Raw genomic sequence first — 21295 nt, forward strand, 5'->3', positions numbered from 1 at the left:
CATAACCCCTAAACTTAATTAACTAACTAAACTCTTCATAAAATCAAATTAAACTTTAAAAGTGTTTACTATACCCAAAAATAAACACATATAGGTAAAAAATAAATTTTTCAAAAAAACATTCAAGATTTCCAAAATCTAACCCTAAGAATACATACAATACTACAACATATGTTGCCAAACCCTAGACCAAATAATACCATGATTCACTACCTACACTCATCTATGTTGAAAACAATTCAATTTTGTTATATTTTAATTTATATCACTTAAAACTGTTTATAATTACATGATTTTAATTTTTCGCTTATCAAAATATTTTTTAAAAAAATTATAAATTATTTTTAAGATCAACTACACCAGAAGACTTACTTTGAAGTCGTCCAGACGACTTCCAATATCTCAGACGACTCAGGCGACTTACTGGGGCTATATTCGTAAAAATGGCTTCTATTTTTTTGTTTGGTCACAAGGGGCTGGACTGTAATTTCACAAGGTTTTTAGGTTAGTTTTGCATTTGATTTAAGTTTGGATATAGGTTTGGGATTAAAATCAAGTTGTAGATTAGTTTTGGCAAATTTTCCTTTATTCTATCTGACTTTATGTAGGCAAAAGTTCATTATTACGCATGCATCCGTAAACTTTTATATCTGCTTCTCCTCTGTTCCAACTTTTTATATCATTGATTCTGTCTAACTCAAACTACTAGGGATCGTTATCCGCGCCAAGGTGCGGATTTTTTGCATTTTAAACTATTTTTGTCTCTTGCTTACTAATTTAGCATTCAGTTTTTCAATGCATTTTATCTTCACCATCTCCTCTTGTCTTGTTTACATTTGTTTTCACGTTCTGTTGTTTGATTTGTCTTACTTTTGGCTTGTGTAATAACTTAACCCTGCTCATTCTTCTTTCATTCTTTATTGATTGATATTTTTATCTCGCTTAGCTCTATGTTGCCACTAACTTGCTCGAATCATTTTTCATCATCTGCTTCGTATTCTTTTCATATTCATTAACTATTGTCTCCAATTTCTTTAAATCCTAAAAATCCTACATGTTCTTTTGTTTATTAAATCACATATTAAATATTGTTGAAACTGTTTATTTATTCTAATAAATCCTTACGATTATAACTAAGATGATATGGATACAAGACTGATTATAATTTAGTTGAAATTAAAGTCTAAAGTAGAAGTTATTAAACTTGCAATCCTTCTTTTTGTCATCCAAGATAGCTTTAGTCAAATCAATTATATTGATTTAGAAAACCTATGAGCTATTTCAATCCCAAACAACCAATAAACAGGCGCATTTGTTATTGACGCTGCGGCGGGTTTCCTTTACTATAAACATAATTGATTGTCACAACTGTTAATAAACCCAAATGTGTTTACAAAAGCTACCCATATATGAGTTTCATACTCATTTCTCTTTCTCTAGTCATCTCCTATGTTAGTAGCTATCATAATACAATCATCAAACAAAGGACATATCTCTTGGTTCCATATTGAATATGCAAAAGGACTATTTTCTGTAGACTCCATGATAACTGAGTATTATAAATATCAAACTCTGTCTATGGTCTATTTATATGTTGAGGAAATGCCTCGAAATATAGCTTCCAAATAATGATTTCTAGGTCAACACATTGCATGTTAACCTCCACAATGGGATAAGCGGATCTGCAGATACCGCTACATGTCGAGTCGAACGCAGCAACACATATGTTCCCTGCTTGTGCCTTTCATTCACAATCTGCAATTCTCCCAAGAACCCGAATCAATGTTAAATGAGGTAAAAGTTTTAGAGTCACAACAGACTTTGTATAGCCAAGCCCAATAAACCAAGCACCCAACGTAACATCCCCACTTGCCTATTTGTGCAGAAAATGACTTGATCATTATATAGTAGCACCGAGAAGTTAGATGGAGAATGAGGTATGAGTGCAAAGTAGACAAAACAGTTAAAATCTTACTGATTATGAGAAATATAAGAAATCAATTCTTGAAATGGCGTATAACTGTCCAATAGTGTGACAGAAGTACTTGTTCCTGTTCTCACCAAACTTCCAATTCTAAATGTATATATAAATCTATTAGAGTTATTGCCAGCACTCTGTTGCGATATTTGTTAGCTAAAATAATTCATCCAACATAATAGGAAAAAAAAACCAACGAAATTGTAAAGCTAACCATCAGCTGAGATGCTTTTGTTGTCCTGACACATTGCAAGCTTAGTGATTTCACTGTCAAAAGAAACAAACTAAGCATTCATATACATCCGAGACATTTATTTACAAACGATTCCTAGCACAGATGAAGCATATTATTATGTTACGGATGATAAGTTTGATGCATAAATACAGTTTTAAATTTTTTTCAACTGAACATTTGTGCCTACTGAATTTCCTTACAACACCCACTACATTGTGATTTTGGCATGTTAAAGCTGAGAATCAACATTGGAGCTTACGTTAGCATTTGGAACATGAAATATAGCACCATCAATTTCCAGTGTTAATTCCATTGACAATTTCACATCACATAAACTCTTCTTGAACAATCAGGCAACGGATAGTATGTCTCTCGTGTGACTCAGCTGAGTCCTCGATGGCATCCTGAACGACAAATGTCTTCTTCTTCTTCTTGGTTAGATCAAAGGGTGCAAGCTAAGGATGACCAAAGAAAATTAAAACCACACAATCATGATTTATCAGGCAAAATAAAAGAACCGATGATGAATTTATTAAAGATGGGGAGATGTAGAGACTAAAGAAGAAAAACTGATTCATGAAACTCAAAGAGTCAATCTGTGTTTCTTAGATGAGACATGAACCGATGATTAAAAATTGAAAGCCCTAAACTTCCATTGAAGAGAACGCTTACAGACCAAAGAAGTTTTATTGAGTTTTTTTTAACGAATCTCATTTCAAAACGTGAGTTATAAAGTATTTATTAAATCATTAGATAAAATAAATAAGTGTGGGTCCCACAGAGAAAACCGAAGAAGCAAAAGTTTCCGACCTTCATAAATATATATTTGTGACAGCCATCAATGTACAAATAATCTTTTAGCTCAGTGGTATAAATGTTGTTGTTTAGATCTCAATAACCCGGATTCGAGTCACAGACTTGACACTTTTTAAAAGTGAGACCCACATATCGCTGACGTGTCGCATCAGGAGTGATGCAACTGTAGATTTTAATATACTGCTGTTGAGTTGGTAGAAAGGTTGTCTCAAGAATAGAATAAATAACGAATCTATTCTCGCAAAAACATCTTATTCCAATTGCAAAAATTCTTGGATATTCGAGTCCTGATGAATCAATGAATCTCAGGAGAAGCATAGAAACTTCATGGGGAAAAGCGCTTTATTTGATCTTTCCCAAAAGTAGAGTAAATCATTAAATATACAAAAGTATATGGATTTCAAGAAACACACATAATATATGGACCCAACAATCTCAAATCTTTATGCGTAGAGCTCAAAAAAGATACATCCACCATGAACTATTGAAGAGATGGGGGGAAATAATCAGGTAAATTGCTTGCTTATACGGCAAAACCATTTCTCCTGCCTATAGCCACCATATCAACTCTTCCCTACTTTTGAACCAAAGATAAGCTCTTTATATAATTCTATATAAACAGTTTAAATATAGCTTTACAAGTAGTACTAATTACCAACACAAAAAGCATCATTAAAATACAGCAAAAGAAACTATAGTGTATATCTATGGTTGATTATTCAATATATCTTATATATCGGTAGAGCAACCAGTCCCTTGTATTATCGCTAATGGATCAGTGGTCATGTTTGGATCAAAAGCAACGATTGCAACACAGTTCACATTAAACCGGTATGCGCCAGAGACAAACGTCCCGATCTTCCACCTTAGCTTCCCATCCATCTTCATACCGATGATTACTTTACCGGCTGCCCTATCACGAACGATTTGATAGCCAAAAGACTGAGCAACGGGTAGCTCATTCCCTTGAAGAAAGGCTGTCAAAAGATTGATTTCTTCGTGGGATTGATAAAAAGGTGGTAGAGAAGCTTCTGATGTTATTTGTTGCCCTCTGTATGCTGCGTATACGAGTAGCTTGTCGTAGTAGATTCCAACTTTTTTGTTAGGGTTTTTGGAGAAGAGAGTGAGCTGGATTGAGGAGTTGAGGAGATGAGTGGCGGAGGAGGAGAGATTGAGGGTGTAGATGTCGGCTTCTGTGAGGGAGAACTCGGGTTTTGCAGGGTGGAGGGTGAGCCAAATGAGGAAGATGATGAGGAGAAGGCCGCTGAAGAAAGTTGAGAATGTGAAGAAGAGTTTCTTGCGACGGTTGTTGATGTTAATCCCTCCTTTCTTGGCGCAATGCTTTGGAGAAGTTTCTGAGATTTGAGACATTTGGAGAGCTCTAAGGAGAATGAAGAAGGAAGTATTTAGAAAGAAGGAGAGAAGTATGAAGAAAGAAAGAAAGAAAGAAAGAAAGAAAGAGAAAAAGAAAAATATGAAGAAAGAAGGAGAGAAGGTGAAGGGGTTAAATAGAGAGAGAAGTGTTGAGAGTAGAAAGCAGTGAGCACTTAAGCGGCAATTATCTTTGTCTTTAGAAATGCCTTTTGATTTGGATGTTGCTTGTGAGCTGTGAAGTTGTGAAACTATTGACCGTTGTTTAAACAAATAATTGGACTTTTGTTTTCTTGCTGTCTTTGTTTTCCTTTCTAATATATTTGCGTGAAAGTTTAATTTACTTTTATTATTAAACATGCTTGATTTCTTTTAATTAAAATTATACTATTAATTAATTCATCCGAAATTGGGGACGTCAGCTCGCCCGAGAAACAGCGAAGAGCTAACATCTTGTGAGAATTTCCCTTAACTAAACATGATTGATTAGTTAAGAGAAACCCCAAATTATCAATAAAGGTAACATCTCCAGAGAATTTAAAATGCCAATAATTCGCTCTTAATTTGTCTTGCACAGTTTGTGTTTTTCTTCGGCTAGGGTTTGCCTGGTAAATTTTCTTTTGTTTGGGTTTTATGCATGGTAATTATTGTGAGATCATGCAAAGTTAAAAGACAAAATGTTATGTAAATTCGAGCTATCGTAGCTAATCCATTAGTATTTTTTACTTCAACATGTAGTAAATTAGAATATGGAGTAAAAATATTATAATTTTACTTCATTTCTCACTGTATAGTAGAGTAAAAGTTGGATTTACTTCATAAATGGAATTATTTCATTATGGAGTTAGGAATCTGAGTAGAGTTGGAGCATTTTGACTCCATAATCTATTTTATTCTATTTTGGAAAAAAAATGGAATTTTACGTTGTAGATGTTTTTAGTTGAATCACATCCAGTACCGACGGCTCGGGATCTTTGGAGGTCCAAACAAAACCGGAAAACGTTTTGGTTTACAAAGAAAAAAATAGTTGAACAAACATTTTGGTTTCAAGAAGGTGTCTTGTTGTTGTGTCAAACGTCTTAGATGTCCCTCTCTGAGTAGACTTTGAATGCCAACAAACTTGTTTATTTTATTTTTTTTAACACTGGATAACACATTACATCATCATATAATCTCTAATCAAACTTGTTTATTTAGGTCCAGTATTCTCTTTTAGTTGGCTTATTATCTCTGATTTATTTTAGTATCTCTCTGTTGTGATTAGCCTTTACTATAATAGCCAAGTGGAAAAAGCAAAGTGAGTTTAGAAAATGTTTACGAAATTTAGTTCGAACTTTCACCGCAATATTGTATACAATAAAATTAATATAATAAGAACTTTATTATAAAATATTCTTATAATCTTATTCACATGAATATACACAAGAAAGATCACGAGTCGACGGAAAAAAGGAAAAGACGAGCACGAGGCTTACGTTATATGTGACTGAAGCGCGGTCGGGAGATCCTCTCGTCGGAATAAACTTTATACGCTCGCCTGCTCGGTTTGTAGTATTTACATGAGACAAGCAACGTATTGTTCTATTTCTTTTTAGAAAAAAAAAATCAAAATTTTTTTAATTTTATTTTAAAATTGTCTACTATGAAACTAATACATGTACAAGAATCAACGCCTCTAATTGCTTTTAAAAGTCTCATCCAATGGAAAGCTTAGATTTTTTCCTTCCAGAAAAGCAGCTTTCAACATTAACCTTATAATAGTCGGATAATGCGTAATATGTATAAAAAGAACGTCATACTCGAGAAATATATACCTGATTTTTTTCTTAGTTTTCTTTTCCTAGAGTAATACAAATATAATTCTTTCGGTTTTATGAGTATGAATGGAGATTAACCAAAGTTTTAGTGGATTTTAGTGGAAATATCATATCATCATTAAAACTAAGATTTAGCAGAGTGTGATGTGTAAATTGTAAAAAAAAAAAGAAGAATACAATCAGATAAGCAGAGTACAAAAATTGCCTAAATGTGTTAATGTCATACAAGACATGAGGAATCAATTGGCTTTTTCAGAGGAAAAAATATTAATTTGTAGAGAGAAAAAGAAGATTACAAAAAGATCGTGGAAGCATCTCAATCATTTCACGGGGGGGGGGGGGGGGGGGGGGGGGGGAGGCTTTTTGTGTCTTTATGCAGCCGCTCCTTTTACGCTAAGGAAAGATAAAGCAACTCGTATGCATCCAATGTCTTCAGATGTCACAATTGCATTTTTAATATAAGGTCTATATTGCATGCTCTCTTAGATATATACCTATTAAATCAGAGAATTTTAATAATTCTAATTAAGTGTAAGTGTTGAGGTTGGTTATTCGGAGATTCAAAAAGTAATGGATCTTCAAGGAACCGTACTCTATCGTAGGGTTCTCTCTTGTAAAATAGCCCTAGATGTTTTTATTAAAACACGATAATAGCAAGATAGCCCTAGAATTCATATTAAAGTTAGCCTCTTCTGCTACCTATATCGTCAATTCTCAACCCACATTAATGTGTGAAAAAAGCGAAGGGACCTCTAGTTAAAAAAAGAGAAGTGGGAAAATGCAAGACATATAATAGCTTTCACTATGGATTATACCTATATATACTATATGAAGACTTATTTGTTGTAGTTTATATTGGTTCATGAAACTAGTTTTATAACTTTTACCAAAAAAAACACTAGTTTTACAAGAAACGACCCCATGGACTTTGGTGGTGTGCGATTTGTAATCTTCTTTCAATTCTTTTGAAATACTTTCTGAAAATTGCTCATCATCATGATGTTCTTGCTTTGTACCTAACTTTTAGTGTATTGCGGTTTAAATTAATAGAACACTGAAGTGGGAAAAAAGAGACTATGCTTTACATTCTTTGGGTATTTAAAAGTCACTTTTTGTTGATTTTTCCCCCATAAGTTCACTAGTTGAAGGTTATCTGACAAAAAAAAATTGTTGAGATAACAAAATAGGAGTGAACTTGTCACCATAAGTTCTTTAAATAGAAAAATATATTTGAAGATTAGTATGGACCACGACCCTAAGTTTCCTAGTTTTATATATATGGAGATTGCATTTAGCTCAAATTTCTCCACATAAGTTCTATAAAGTGAGACTCTCAATAGTGTCAACTGCATGCTTCTCGTCTATGTGGCTTGCATAGCACCGGAGGCGAATTCTCTTTCTTGTTATTTTGTCTATTTCATAATCTTACCTATGTTCTAGTTTTTCTTCGTTCTAGGTCTTTGGTTTAGAGGTCATTGGAGGCGCATGGAGAACGTTTCTATCAAACAGTAGTGGTGAATCGACATTCTTTAAAGTTGCAGATGTGTCTTTGGCTGCTTTTGGTCCCTTTTAATAGGATATCTTTGTTGTCTTCTAGATCTGCTTTCACCCACTCCATGTGGTTGGTACTGAAGTGTTGGAGTCTTCGACGATCCGTTTTCCGTCTTGGTTTTTCTCTTTAGTTTTGTTCTGGCCTTTTTGTTAAACGGTTTTGGTTTTTGATACCTTATGTCTCACCTCCTTTCGAAATTGGATCAAGTTTCATTTTGGGATTGGTCTTGCTTCCGTTGTTTTCATGGACATATGTTTCAGTGGTGGTGATATTGGAAGTGATTGATTATCTATATGGTTTGTACTTTGTAGTTCAAATTTGTTCAATGATAAAGGTAACTGAAGAGGAAGACTTATCTACACTATGAGAATTATTGCCTTGTTTTCGTTAAAGATATTAGAAGTCCGTCTGCTACTACTGAAACGAGAATATCTAATTTATGGTAATTCCAAACAAGACCAGTTTGGTATTGTTAATGTGTCATTATTGATGTTTGTCCTTGCTAATTTTTGGTAGGGAGACCATTAGTTTCTCGTTATTATCTTGTGGTATTCTTCTCCTATGATGTAATAGATTTCAAATCATTATCAGCAAAACAAAGTAGTTAAAAAAGTTATATAAAGTATACAATTTTTTATAAGGTACTAGGATCGGCCCGCCCTACGGGCGGGAAGTTAATAATAAAAACTGTTTTATATAAATTTATATTAATTTTATGAAGCATTTAAAAATCACGGTGGATTAAAAACTATATTATAAAAAACAATAATGAATAGAATTCTGAGATCACATTGTTAGGGCATAATTAGTGGTAAAATAGCAAGTAGAGTACCTCACTAATATTTTTATTATTATTTTTGTACATAATTTAGTTATTAATAATTTAAAAAATTAAAATAAAAAAACCTGTAAAATGATACCACATGTATTCACCGATTCTTTAGAAATGTATGAAAGCTCTTCCCACAGGTACCACTCTTGCTCTCTTTTTTTATCCTTTCTCTTTCTTCTTTTTCAGCTTTTAATATTTTTAAATTTGTTAGAGACTGATGAATTTCAATCGGTGCGAGTGCCCTTATTTTTAATAAACATTTTTGGTTTGGAATTAAAATGACGATATCCTTCATTATTCTATTTTTTTCAGAGAATACAGAATTAGCAAAAAAACAATTCAGAATAATATGATGATATATACATATATATCTTCTTATTATTCTTAGTTCAATTTGACATAATAAAAGAAAATATTAACTTTAAATAGATAATAGGTGAAATTTCATGTTTACCACATTCATGGTACCATTATTGATCTTTACCATCACTAAAGGGGCATTTTTAAAAATATATTTTCAATAAGTAGCAAAAGACTCTTATATCCTTGTTCTTGATATATATATATAACAAATAATTATTTAAATAAAAAACATATTTTTTTTATGTTTTCGAATTATACTTTTTTAAAATTCAAATTTTTTATAATTATTTTTTTTTGGAATTATTTTGGTTTATTTTATTTTATTTTTTAATTCTACAGATATAAGATATGTTCGGTTATTTATAAAATTTGATTCAATTCTCGTTCAGATATTTTGTTTTTTTGGTTCAGTTCCGACAATAAAGTGGGGAACCAGCTAATATCAAAAACAAAATCGGGTCTCTTTCGATTACAGACGTTTCAGGTTATTTTGGTTAATTTGAGTAAATTTTATTGATAAATTTTTTTTTGCCAGGAAAAAAACAGGTGATTTAAGTTTTTTGGATAAATTATCAGGTAGTTTATATAATTTTAAATAATTTAAGGAAATGGTATTCATATAATTCATTTTGGATAGTTCAGTTTATAAATAATAAGTTTATGATATTTGTTACTGTAAAACTAAGTTTATTTAATATTTTAGATTTGTAAATTATATTTCAAATTGAGATACTTATTGATTTTGGTTCGGTTCTCGTTTGTTTTTGATATTTTAATTTCATAAAAATATAGAATACATGATATATAGAAATATACCTGATTTATGAAATTTGATTTTGTTTCGATTTTGTTTTTTATTTGGTAAGGTTCGATTCTTCAGTTACGGGTAAACACATGGCTAATTTCATGTGTGCAGAGCTTTGTAGTACTGGTTAACGGCACATCGATTTTAATGTTTGATCTCAAACCTCTCGTCATTCTAGTTATTTATAAATTAAAATTGTGATACAATTATTGACCATATATTAACTTAGAAAAATAAATTGGCGGATGAATCAAATCTATTTTTCATTTGCTAGTTGACTATAGTAAGAATAATATTATTGTATAGATCCAAATCAAAGTTTAGAGTCATAAATAATAGAGCCTAAAGAGACCGACAAATAATTTAAGTGGTAAAGTAGTTTACGATGACGTGGATTTTTTTTGTTCTCTATCTATATATAATTGATTACGGCTGCTGGTTCAGAGGTGGACTTTGTGGGTTACCGGACTTGAAAAATTAGAGTTGTATAAGGCCCAAAGTTTATAAGTCTGAAGCCCAAATAATGTTGTGACGGACACGTGTCGCCTCTGCAGCGAACGACTTTCCACGTGGCAAAGCAGGATAGATACCAACATATATATATATATATAGATAGATTTAATATTTTTTTTTGTTACACAATTCAATACTCCAACTTATTATTCTACTCATTTAATACATCAGTTTTAGAAATGTTAAATGTCTTTAAAATGTGTTCATTTAACATTTTCAAAATTGATGTGTTACAATGGAACTAATCAGTTGGAGTATTAAACTGAATAATAAAAAAAAGTATTAAACGGTTTATACAAATTTAGTTAAAGTACTTTTTATGAGCTTTTAGTTAGTTTTTTTGTAACTTATGAGTTTTTATTTTTCTATTTGTAAGTTTATAGATTTTCACTTTGTGATAATTAAATAATATGTAGGTTCAATTTTTTTTTTAATAATGTGTGTCCTTGCCTTTTTAGCGGGCCAACCGAGTGGAGTAGCATGATATGTGAACCGGACTTGTTGCGAAGCTGATGAAGTTTTGTGCAATTTGGAATCTTCATTTCATTGCTGGACCATTAACCATGGAAAAAGTAAAATACAAAGATCTATAATGTAATAATAGGGCACATATACATACATCTAAAAATAACATTTACTTACGGTGTTTATTACTAAAAAAGTTATTCGATGTGATCTCATTTATGGTCAAAATAGTCAATAAAATTTGAATAAACATGTTGAGTACTGTTTAGAAACTATACATCGCATGCGTATCATTTATATTTTCCCTAACCAAATTTAGCCAAAAGACATATTCATCACAGATATTTCAAATACAGACTTACGGGGGTTTTATTGTGAGATTGAGTTGTCTAGAGTTTGAAATTTTTTAAAGTTGATAGATTTTAAAAATTATGTAGATTATGCGAATATATTTATTGTTGATTTTTAAATTTTTTATAGATTGTTGTAGATTTTCATGAATGGATTCTATTACCTCTTTCTATCATTATTTTTGTAAAGTAAATATATGATGTATAGCATGCTTATTTATCATTTTGTAAAAAATATATATATTGGTTAAAAGAAAACAAGGAATATACATATAGTTATGCTAGTATGATATGTTGAATACTATAAATTAATAATCTTAACTATATCATATTTTCTAGAAATTGTTATGCTTCATCATGAAAATATCATTAAATAAAGAGATAATTGCATAATGAAAAAGGTAATAAAATATAAAAGATGATGCCTAACCAATTTTTTTTAACATTGTTTAGTTTCAAACCAAGGCAAAGTTCAAACAACTAGCTTTTAAAAAGCTAAACCTAAAAAAATCACCGATAGATGACATAAAGAGCCTAAAAGAGCATATACATAGAATCCACGAAAGATTGAGATAATATTAACCAACATACTGGTTTTTGTACTAATTTTTAAGGCTTAAGCATTACTTACCAGCCTCCTCATTAAGTAGTTGTTGCAACCAAGTAGAACATGACAATTCAAAGAGGTCATGTTCTTTTGATTTATAGAATTGCTAGGGTGATTTATTGTATCCTTCACACACTACAAGAAAACAGCAAAGATTCTGAGGGAAAAAATCGTCGGAATTTCGTCGGAATACCTTTATTCCGACGACATACCGACGAAACAAGTCGTCGGAAATAATTCCTCGGAATTTCTTCTTTCGTCGGAAATCCCTCGGAATTTTCCGACGGAATTCCGAGAAACAAATTTCCGAGGAAATTCCGAGGACCATTATTTTGTCGGAAATGTCCTCGGAATATACCGAGGGAGAACTTCGTCGGGATATTTCCTCGGACGTTCATCGATCGATGCGTTTTAGACATATATACATCGATCGATAGGAATATACCGACGGAACTGTTTCCTCGGATTATACCGAGGGACATCTTCCTCGGAATATTCCGAGGAACACGTTCCTCGGAATATTCCGAGGAACACGTTCCTCGGTATATTCTGAGGAACATGTCCCTCGGTATATTTCGAACGTTTTTTTTGTAAACAGATCGATCGATGGATTTATGTCCAAAAACGCATCGATCGATCGCGTGAAAAATATAATTAATTTCCTCGGAATGTAAAAAATATTAATTTTTTTAAAAAAATAAAATTTCTGAAATTTAAATTCGAAAATATGAAATTAAAATTAAAATTAAAATTAAAATCATATTAATTAATATTCAAAGTTTCACAAATAAAAATAAAACATTCCGAGTTTTTGGGAAAAAAAAAAATAATCTACGGGTCTGGCACGTCCGGGAACACCTCGTTCGGGTACATCCTCTGCATCATCTCCATCATTTGCTGGTTCAGCCTCCTCTGTGCCTCATAGCCCGCCTGTTGAGCCGCCATCTGGGTCTCCAACAAAGATATACGATCATCTTTGTCCTTCAACTGAGCCGTAAGTACTTCTGGATCAACAAAGGGCGGTGGTGCAGAAGAAGGAGGAACCGACCGGGTGCGACGACCCAAACCGACCAAACGTCCCTTTTTCTTTGGAACCGACTGAATAGAAAATAGCCAAATTTACAAATTTAAACCAAAAAATAAATGAATTGAACTTTAAAAAAAAAAAACTTACGGATTCAACGATTTCGTTGATTCGACACCGAGACAAGTTGGTCGAAGCCGTCGAAGCGTCATCCTCGGTTTGAAGCTGAGACACTTCGTCTACCACCTGAGTTTGGACCAGGTCGACCACGTCCCTCACAAGACCGTCATCAATCTGGCCGGTCTTCTTGTTGGTATACGCCCTCCTCATTAGGGCGAGATCATCAACCGGCTCGCCATCATTTTCTTCCGCCTTGAAAAAAAACATAAATTAAAGAAACATTAGAAATTAGAAGAAATGCACAATAAATTAAAATTCTGAAACTCAAATAATTGAAGAAAAAACATTTGAACTTACCATGCGATCTCCCAGAGTGGCAATAGATTGAGCACCCAAGTTATGCTTGTAGATGCCCTTCCCTTTACGGTCGCTCCTGCGGTTGGTGGAGTTGGTGGAAGAAGTTTCTTTCGTCTCTTCCTTATCCCAATGCGCACACAACTCCTTCCAGACCGTGTCGTTCATCGACTTTGGTACCTTTTAATATAAAAAAAAAATAGTTTATTAAATTTAAAAATAGTTTAATAAATTAAAAAATTGTTTAATAAATTAAATCGAACCTTATTGATTTCCCACTTTTTCTTCCACTCGTGGATCTGCTTCCCATAGTTGTCCATAACTTTATGGACGAAGTGGTGATAGATAAAGAGCGTCTCATCGGAATTCCAGTTGAACTCTTGCTGAAAAAAAAACACAATTAGTAAAAAATTAATATTAAAGATTAAAAATATAAGTAAAAAATTAGAATACTTACCGCAAACTGACGAAACCACAGAACCTGCTTTTCGGTAGGGAAGTGAGTGAAAGTCGGATGTCCCTTGTCGAGGGCCGAGTACATCATACGGTTGATCCATGCGCTGATCCCGTTCCCGGATCGGTTGAACCTAATAAAAAGAACAAACGGTTAATAATGAATCAAAATTTAAAGAAAAAAAAATGTTTAATTACCATGTTTGACCATGTCCATGTGGATACGGAGTGAGATACGGAAGATGGTCACGACCGGGCTGTTGAACCAAATCCGCAACACTCATCACTCCTGGAGGACCCGGAGGAGGAGGAGCGGGTGCAGCAGCGGGAGCGAGAGGAGCAGGAGCGGGTGCAGCAGAGGGAGATGTATGTTAGGAGCTGTGGGGCGAAGAGGAATCCTGAAAATGGGTGGAATCCCGAGACTGGCTCCCCGTACCATCACGACCACGACGCTGTCGAGGCCGGATCTGATCATCATGAGACCTGTAAATTAAAAAATATATATTTAATAAATACAGAAATATATAAATTATTTTTTTTTTTTAAAGTCTCAAATAATTTAATCACAAAAAAATATTTATAGATATTAAAAATATTTAATAAATATATAAAAATAGTTCTAATAAAAAAAATAGTTTTAATAAATAAAAAATAGTTCAATAATTACAAAAAATAGTTTTAATAATATATATATATTAAAAATATTTTTAAATCCCAAATAATAGTTTTTAATCAAAAAAAAGTTGTATAGATATTAAAAATGTTTTGTAAAATCCAAAAAATCGAATTTATATACAAAAAAATTTTTGTAAAATCCAAAAAATCGAATTTATATAGAAAAATCGTTTTGTAAAATACAAAAATCGATTTTATATACTAAAATCGATTTTCTAAATACAAAAAAATAAAAAAATAATAAAAAAATTATAAATCAATTCAACAAAACAAATTATTCAACTAAATCACAATTCTAAACCTATTATACAACCAAAAATCACAATCCTAACCAATCACCTTAACAAAAATCTATCAAAACTCCACAAAAACCTAACAAATAGAATCTAAGAGAGTGGGATAGGGTCCTTACATGATTTGTGTAAGAAAAGGGGGAGATCGCCGGAGATATCGTCGGATTTCAGGGGGAAATCGCCGGAAAAAAAGAGAGGAATCGCGCAGAGGAAGAAGAGAGAAATGGGGAAGAAGAAGTGGCTCGTGGTTATAAAACCTAGGGTCCGACGGACATTTTCCGTCGGAATTCCGTCGGAATTTAAATTTCAATTTTCGCGAAATATTTGCCCGGTAAAATGAAAATATATGCCGAGGAAATTCCGACGGATAGTAAAGTATCCGTCGGAATTTCCTCGGAATATTCCGAGGAAATACCGAGGAACAAGTGTTTGGGGTTTCAAAACATCAATTTTTTTGGGGTTTTTCATTTGTTATACAATTGTAATGTATACCATTGAGGATTCTTTGTATAGATTAGCATAAACCATGAAATAACAAATTTCAAAACTAATTGAAAGTATTCCCTATACCATTCATTAAAACGTATAAGTGTTTCTCTTATGTTGTGGGATTTCGTTCATACAATCGGAAAAGTGTTAATTAAGGGGTAAGGAACAAATTTTAGACTTCATAAGTAACGTAAGACACTTAATAAGGGTTATGTAGGTGTTATTCAAACCGCAAAACGTTTTTTTCGGTTTACAACCCCTATTTCCTCGGAATTTCCTCAGACTATTCCGAGGAAACCCTTGTCTTCCTTGTAATTCCGTCGGAATATTCCGAGGAAATTCCGAGGAACTAGTGTTTGGGGTTTCAATCTTGTATGTTTTTTTATAAACGGATCGATCGATGCGTTTGTTTAGAAAAACCCATCGATCGATCACCAGATGGACGAAAGCCGTAAGAATGTGATCGATCGATTGGATTGAACAATCGATCGATGGAACAAATCTGAAGCCTTCCTCGGAATATCCTCGGAAAATCTTGTATGTTTTTTTATAAACGCATCGATCGATGCGTTTGTTTAGAAAAACGCATCGATCGATCACCAGATGGACGAAAGCCGTAAGAATGTGATCGATCGATTGGATTGAACAATCGATCGATGGAACAAATCTGAAGCCTTCCTCGGAATATCCTCGGAAAATCTTGTATGTTTTTTTATAAACGCATCGATCGATGCGTTTGTTTAGAAAAACGCATCGATCGATCACCAGATGGACGAAAGCCGTAAGAATGTGATCGATCGATTGGATTGAACAATCGATCGATGGAACAAAATCTGAAGCCTTCCTCGGAATATCCTCGGAAAATCTTGTATGTTTTTTTATAAACGCATCGATCGATGCGTTTATGTGGAAAAACGCATCGATCGATGGGTGTGCGAACAGAATTATAAGGCAAAACCCGACCTTTTTGGATCTAAACCTCAGAACTCTCATCCCCTCCGATTTCCCCTATAATTCGCCCCCCCCCCTTTTTCTCTCTCTATAATCATCCGATTTGAACAATTTTGGGCTCTATTCCCCTTGATTTTTCGAGCTCTACCTGATTCCTACACTCGTTTTCACCCTAAGACAGGTATACTCCGCGAATCTCCACATTCTGAAATCGTGTTCTTGAGCAATTTTTTGGGTTTTGTGTATTTCTTATTTCCGTGTTGATTCCTTGATCAAATATGCATGAAACAGATGTTTAAACATGGAATAGAACACAATTGTCTGTGATCAACGAGTTTGTAACAGGATTTGAGATGATTTACGGATTGACAATTTTTTTGAATTTGGTTTTTTTTTATCACAACTCGATTTCGCTTTTCATTTTCATGTTGCTTTGAGTTCTTAATTGATTATAACCATGTTGAGAGCAATGATTCTATTTTGTAGAGAATGAAGCGCACAAAAATGTCAGCAAAGAAGAACCCACAAGAAGAGGGTTCGTCTCATCTGGAGAAGCAAAGGCCAAAGAAGTGGGATAAGTCTGATACCACCCACTACAACAACATGAAGAAGGTAGCCGTTCCGGCTACACAACTAGCATGTCCTGAGACGATGACAATATTGGGAATCCAAGCAGACATTGAAGGACTGTTCCAGAACATGGGTCTAGGCCAACTATGCAACCTCAACGAACCCACTTATCCGGAGTTGGTACGCCAGTTCATAGCATCCGCATACGTCACCCGTCCCGATGATAGGCATCAGGAAGGTTTTCTGGCATTCGTAGTGCAGAAAGTATACTATGAGGTAACTTTCACAGACCTCTGCGGACTATTTGGATTGAGTGCAGGGGAGAGGACATCTGGTCTTTATTGGACTTCAGAGCTGTTGAACTTCTGGGAAACGATTGGCACAGGGGTTTATAGATCTTCTCAGGCAAAGGAGTCACTTATCCGGAGCCCAGTACTGAGATATGCCACACGCCTCATTGGCTCATTGCTATACGGGACAACCACAGCCGCATCAGTCACGCAATGGGAGTTGTGCCTCCTGTACCAAGGTGTGAGGCATTTGCTACCGGCATTTGGAAACTCTACATTCCCACCTGCTACTGCCTTCAACATGGGAGCGGTGCTGGCCGCAAACTTAGCAGGATACAAGGGGAAAGTAACCAAAAAAAAGAGCAATGCATGTGGATTTGGTGCAGTGATTACTCGGATCCTTAGACATGTGGGTGTAGACTGCAAGAACCAGGAGGTAGCACTGGACAGATCGAACAACATTGCTTGGAACTACCTGGATGTCATTTCTCTAGTAAGTAAGGAGTTCATAGCTGGTCCCCACTCGAGGATCCATCGGGATGGTCCTTACGTCTACGTATTCCAGGACCGAGCGAAGAAAACACTCTACTGCCACCTACCTCAGATCGGTCTCACTTCTCTACTTTCAGAGGCTGCAGTTGAGTTCCTACCCCCTGCTACCGCACTAGTAGACAAGCCATCCTTCTTCACGCCAAAATATCAGACCAAAGGCAAGGGCGTGGTTGATGAAGAAGGAGAAGATGAGGCTGCACAAGCCATTCCAGATGATTCACAACCCCATCAGCTACTCCCATCAGACTCCAGCCAGTACAAGCTGCAAGAGCTTCCACCGAACGCCACTTCGCGCCAGCAACAACATTGGAGAGATCAGAGCATAAAGACAAACAACGACATGCTACACAAGATCTGGGCTGCCATTTCACGTATCAGGCCGTGTCGTTGCCAAAAGGATGATGTAGTTCATCGGGACAACTCTCCATCCACCTCTGGTTCGGGTTCGAGTGGTACACACAGGGTAAGAAAGAGGTCCAAGAGACCCAACGATGCAGGAACATCTGGAGCAGGAGACGAGGAGTAGGAGCTATCACCATCTATTTTATTTTCTTTTCTATTCTAACGTTTTATGGTCTTATTTTCTGTTAATTTTGAACTGAGTTTTTTTTTGGGTTTCTTAATTATGAGTTCGTATTTCTTTTACATGGTTTCTTCGTTTTATTTGGTTGTGTTCTGAGTAGTTTTTAATTCGTATTCAGCTTTGCCTTGCTAGATAAACCAAATAACTATTATTCGAGGAAAGAGGTTATATCAAGTGTTCCTCGGAATTTCCTCGGTATTTCTTTAAAAAAAAAAACAAATAAGTTCAATGGTAGTCTGTTTCCGAGTCATCATCACCAGATGAATCTGAATCTGGATCTTCGTGAAACTCTCCAATCACTGGTTCATCCTCTACGTGAACGACGGCTTCCTCTCCAAAGTCGGTTAAATCGACTACAAGGCCAACTCCAGCTAAATCTTCTGCTGCACTTAAGTTGCCGGATGTGCTTGGTTGTAGTGGGTCTTCCAGCTCAGAACTTCCCTGAACTCGGCCTCTCGGGTTGAGTCTTGTAACAGTAACCCATGGATCATCTCTGTTTCTTACCCGGGGGTACTTGATATAACAAACCTGTAACATTTAGAAAAATTATAAATTAATACACATGATGATGAATCATTCTGAATAATTAACATTTAATTACCTGATCGGCCTGAGAAGCAAGAATGAAAGGATCATAATATTGCAGCTTTCGCCTCGAATTTACTGATGTAACACCAAATGCATCTGTTCTCACACCTCGATCTGGGGTGTTGTCGTGCCAATCACAATAGAAAACAGTACAGCGCAATCCAACCATGCCCAAATACTTAATTTCCAAAATCTCATGTATGTGTCCGTAGTATACATCATCTCCTGATGCAGAACAAACGCCAGCATCATAAGTCGTACTCGAACGTCTCCTCTTCTGAGTTGTGAATGCATATCCTCGAGTACAAAATCTCGGATATGACTTCACAACAAAGTTTGGTCCAACGACCATCTCACGTATCCAATCGTCAAATGTTTCACCTCTGGCCAAACCAGCAGACACCTATTAATAGCACATATATATATATTATATCAATAAATGTGAATTAGTATAAATATGTGATAAAATATATTTTAATTTGTTTAAAGCACTCACATAAGTAAACATCCATCCACTAAATTCTCTCTGCTTCATTTCTTCTAGTTCGTCCTCTGTGGCGTATCTATACTCGAACCGCTTTTCTGCCATGAAAATCCTGTATATGATGACAATAATGTAATTAATTAAGATTTAAATTTCAACTTGTTAAAATAAAAATTTGTAAGCTCATTTATTTACCTCTCATATTGAAGAACGTCTTCGCAGTTGGTGAGCAAATATGTTTGCAAATGACTGCGCTCCTGCTCAGTAAGTCGACGGTCCTTTGGTTTTCCGCTAAGTCGTCCAACATCTGTGAAAATGTCTGGAACCGTAACATGATATGCTGCCCGTTCGCCTCTATCATCATGCCGAGCAGGTCTTCTGTTTTTGGTCTGAACTTCTGCTGGAAAGTAGTACTCGGCAAAGTTTGAAGTTTCTTCATTGATCATCTGTGCGACTATAGAACCTTCCACCCTACTTAAATTTTTCACCATCTTCTTCAAATGGAACATATACCGCTCATACAGATACATCCATCTATACTGCACAGGACCACCAAGTTCCAATTCTCTTGCCAGGTGAATAACAAGATGCTCCATAACATCAAAAAATGAGGGAGGAAATATCTTCTCAAGGTTGCACTGAATCACGGCTATGTTAGTCTTCAAATTTTCAATACCTTCAAGAGTCACTGATCTCGTGCATAAATCGCGGAAGAAACCACTTATCCCTGCAATTGCTTCATGAACATTTCGTGGTAATAGTTCCTTGAAGGCGAACGGAAGGAGGCGCTGCATCATTACATGGCAATCGTGGCTTTTCAAGCCAGTAAACTTTCCTTCCTTTCTGTCGATACAGTTACGCAAATTTGATGCGTAACCGTCTGGAAATTCCACATCGTTTGAAATCCAATCAAAGAACGCATCTTTTCCCGCTGCATCAAGTCGGTATATGGGAAAAGGAGCCCTACCATTTTCATCAACATGAAGTTCTGAACGAGCACATATATCGACTAAATCCAGTCTTGACTTCAAATTATCCTTTGTTTTACCTTGAACATTAAGGATCGTGTTCATGAGATTGTCAAAAAAGTTCTTCTCAATATGCATGACATCTAAATTATGCCTTAGCAGATGATCCTCCCAGTATGGCAGATCCCAGAAAATACTTTTTTTGTGCCAGTTATGTAGTTCTCCAACAGCATCTACCGGAAAACGCTCATGTCCACCGACTTCTGGCGTCCTTTCTGCACCAAAATCTCTTAGTTGTATCTTCAAATCTTTCCCACAAATTTCCGGAGGTGGACTGTCAAACACCCTCTTGTTCTTCGTAAACAAATTCCTACTCCTACGATATGGATGATCAGGTGGTAGGAATCTCCTGTGACAGTCAAACCAACACGTTTTCCTTCCGTGTTTTAGTTGGAAAGCATCAGTGTTATCTTGACAATATGGACATGATAGCCTTCCATGCGTTGTCCATCCAGACAACATACCATATGCTGGAAAATCACTTATTGTCCACATTAGTACTGCCCGCATTTGAAAGTTTTCTTTACACGAAACATCGTATGTTTCAGCACCTTGAGCCCATAGTTGTTGCAACTCATATATTAGTGGCTGAAGAAACACATCAAGTGATCTCTTAGGATGCTCTGGTCCGGGAACGAGAATCGAGAGAACAAAAACTCTCGTCGCAAGCACAAGTTTGGGGGGAGGTTGTATGGTGTAAGAATGACGGGCCATAGAGAATATTGTCTTCCACTCTTGCCAAACGGACTAAAACCATCAGTACATAATCCAAGGTAGACATTTCTTCTCTCATACGCAAAGTCGGGATACTTTGATTGGAAATGCTTCCACGCTTTTGCATCTGAAGGATGTCTGATCTCACCATCTGTTGAGTGCTCCGCATGCCATCTCATTGGTTGCGCTGTGCGTTCAGACAGATACAACCTCTGCAACCTTTCCGTCAAAGGTAAATACCACATCCTTTTATATGGCACTGGAACTCTTCCACTCGTATCTTTATAACGAGGCTTTCCACAAAATTTGCATGTAACCCGCTGTTCATCCGCCCTCCAATAAATCATGCAGTTGTCGCTGCATACATCTATTACCTGATACGATAAACCAAGACCAGCTACGAGTTTCTGAACCTCGTAGTAT

The 21295-nt window shown here is 35.2% G+C and overlaps 1 protein-coding gene and 1 long non-coding RNA gene across 2 annotated transcripts; one reads left to right on the forward strand and one right to left on the reverse strand.

The window, feature by feature from the left end:
* Window positions 1–3450: 3450 nt before the first annotated feature.
* LOC106416504 (NDR1/HIN1-like protein 26) lies at window positions 3451–4534 on the reverse strand. Its single transcript, XM_048768754.1, has one exon. The coding sequence runs from the start codon at window positions 4398–4400 to the stop codon at window positions 3759–3761; it is 642 nt and encodes a 213-aa protein (XP_048624711.1). The 5' UTR covers window positions 4401–4534; the 3' UTR covers window positions 3451–3758.
* A 2044-nt stretch (window positions 4535–6578) lies between these two features.
* LOC106417928 lies at window positions 6579–8130 on the forward strand. The gene is made up of 2 exons (XR_001283535.3): window positions 6579–7731; window positions 7815–8130. It is a non-coding gene; the product is annotated as an uncharacterized LOC106417928 (long non-coding RNA).
* Window positions 8131–21295: the final 13165 nt, after the last annotated feature.

This window comes from Brassica napus, chromosome C9 (assembly GCF_020379485.1).
Source record: "Brassica napus cultivar Da-Ae chromosome C9, Da-Ae, whole genome shotgun sequence".
NCBI classification, from domain to species: domain Eukaryota; kingdom Viridiplantae; phylum Streptophyta; class Magnoliopsida; order Brassicales; family Brassicaceae; genus Brassica; species Brassica napus.

Bases quoted from the DNA above. Each gene is read 5' to 3' on its own strand.
- LOC106416504 (XM_048768754.1), bottom strand. From the start codon at position 4,400: ATGTCTCAAATCTCAGAAACTTCTCCAAAGCATTGCGCCAAGAAAGGA.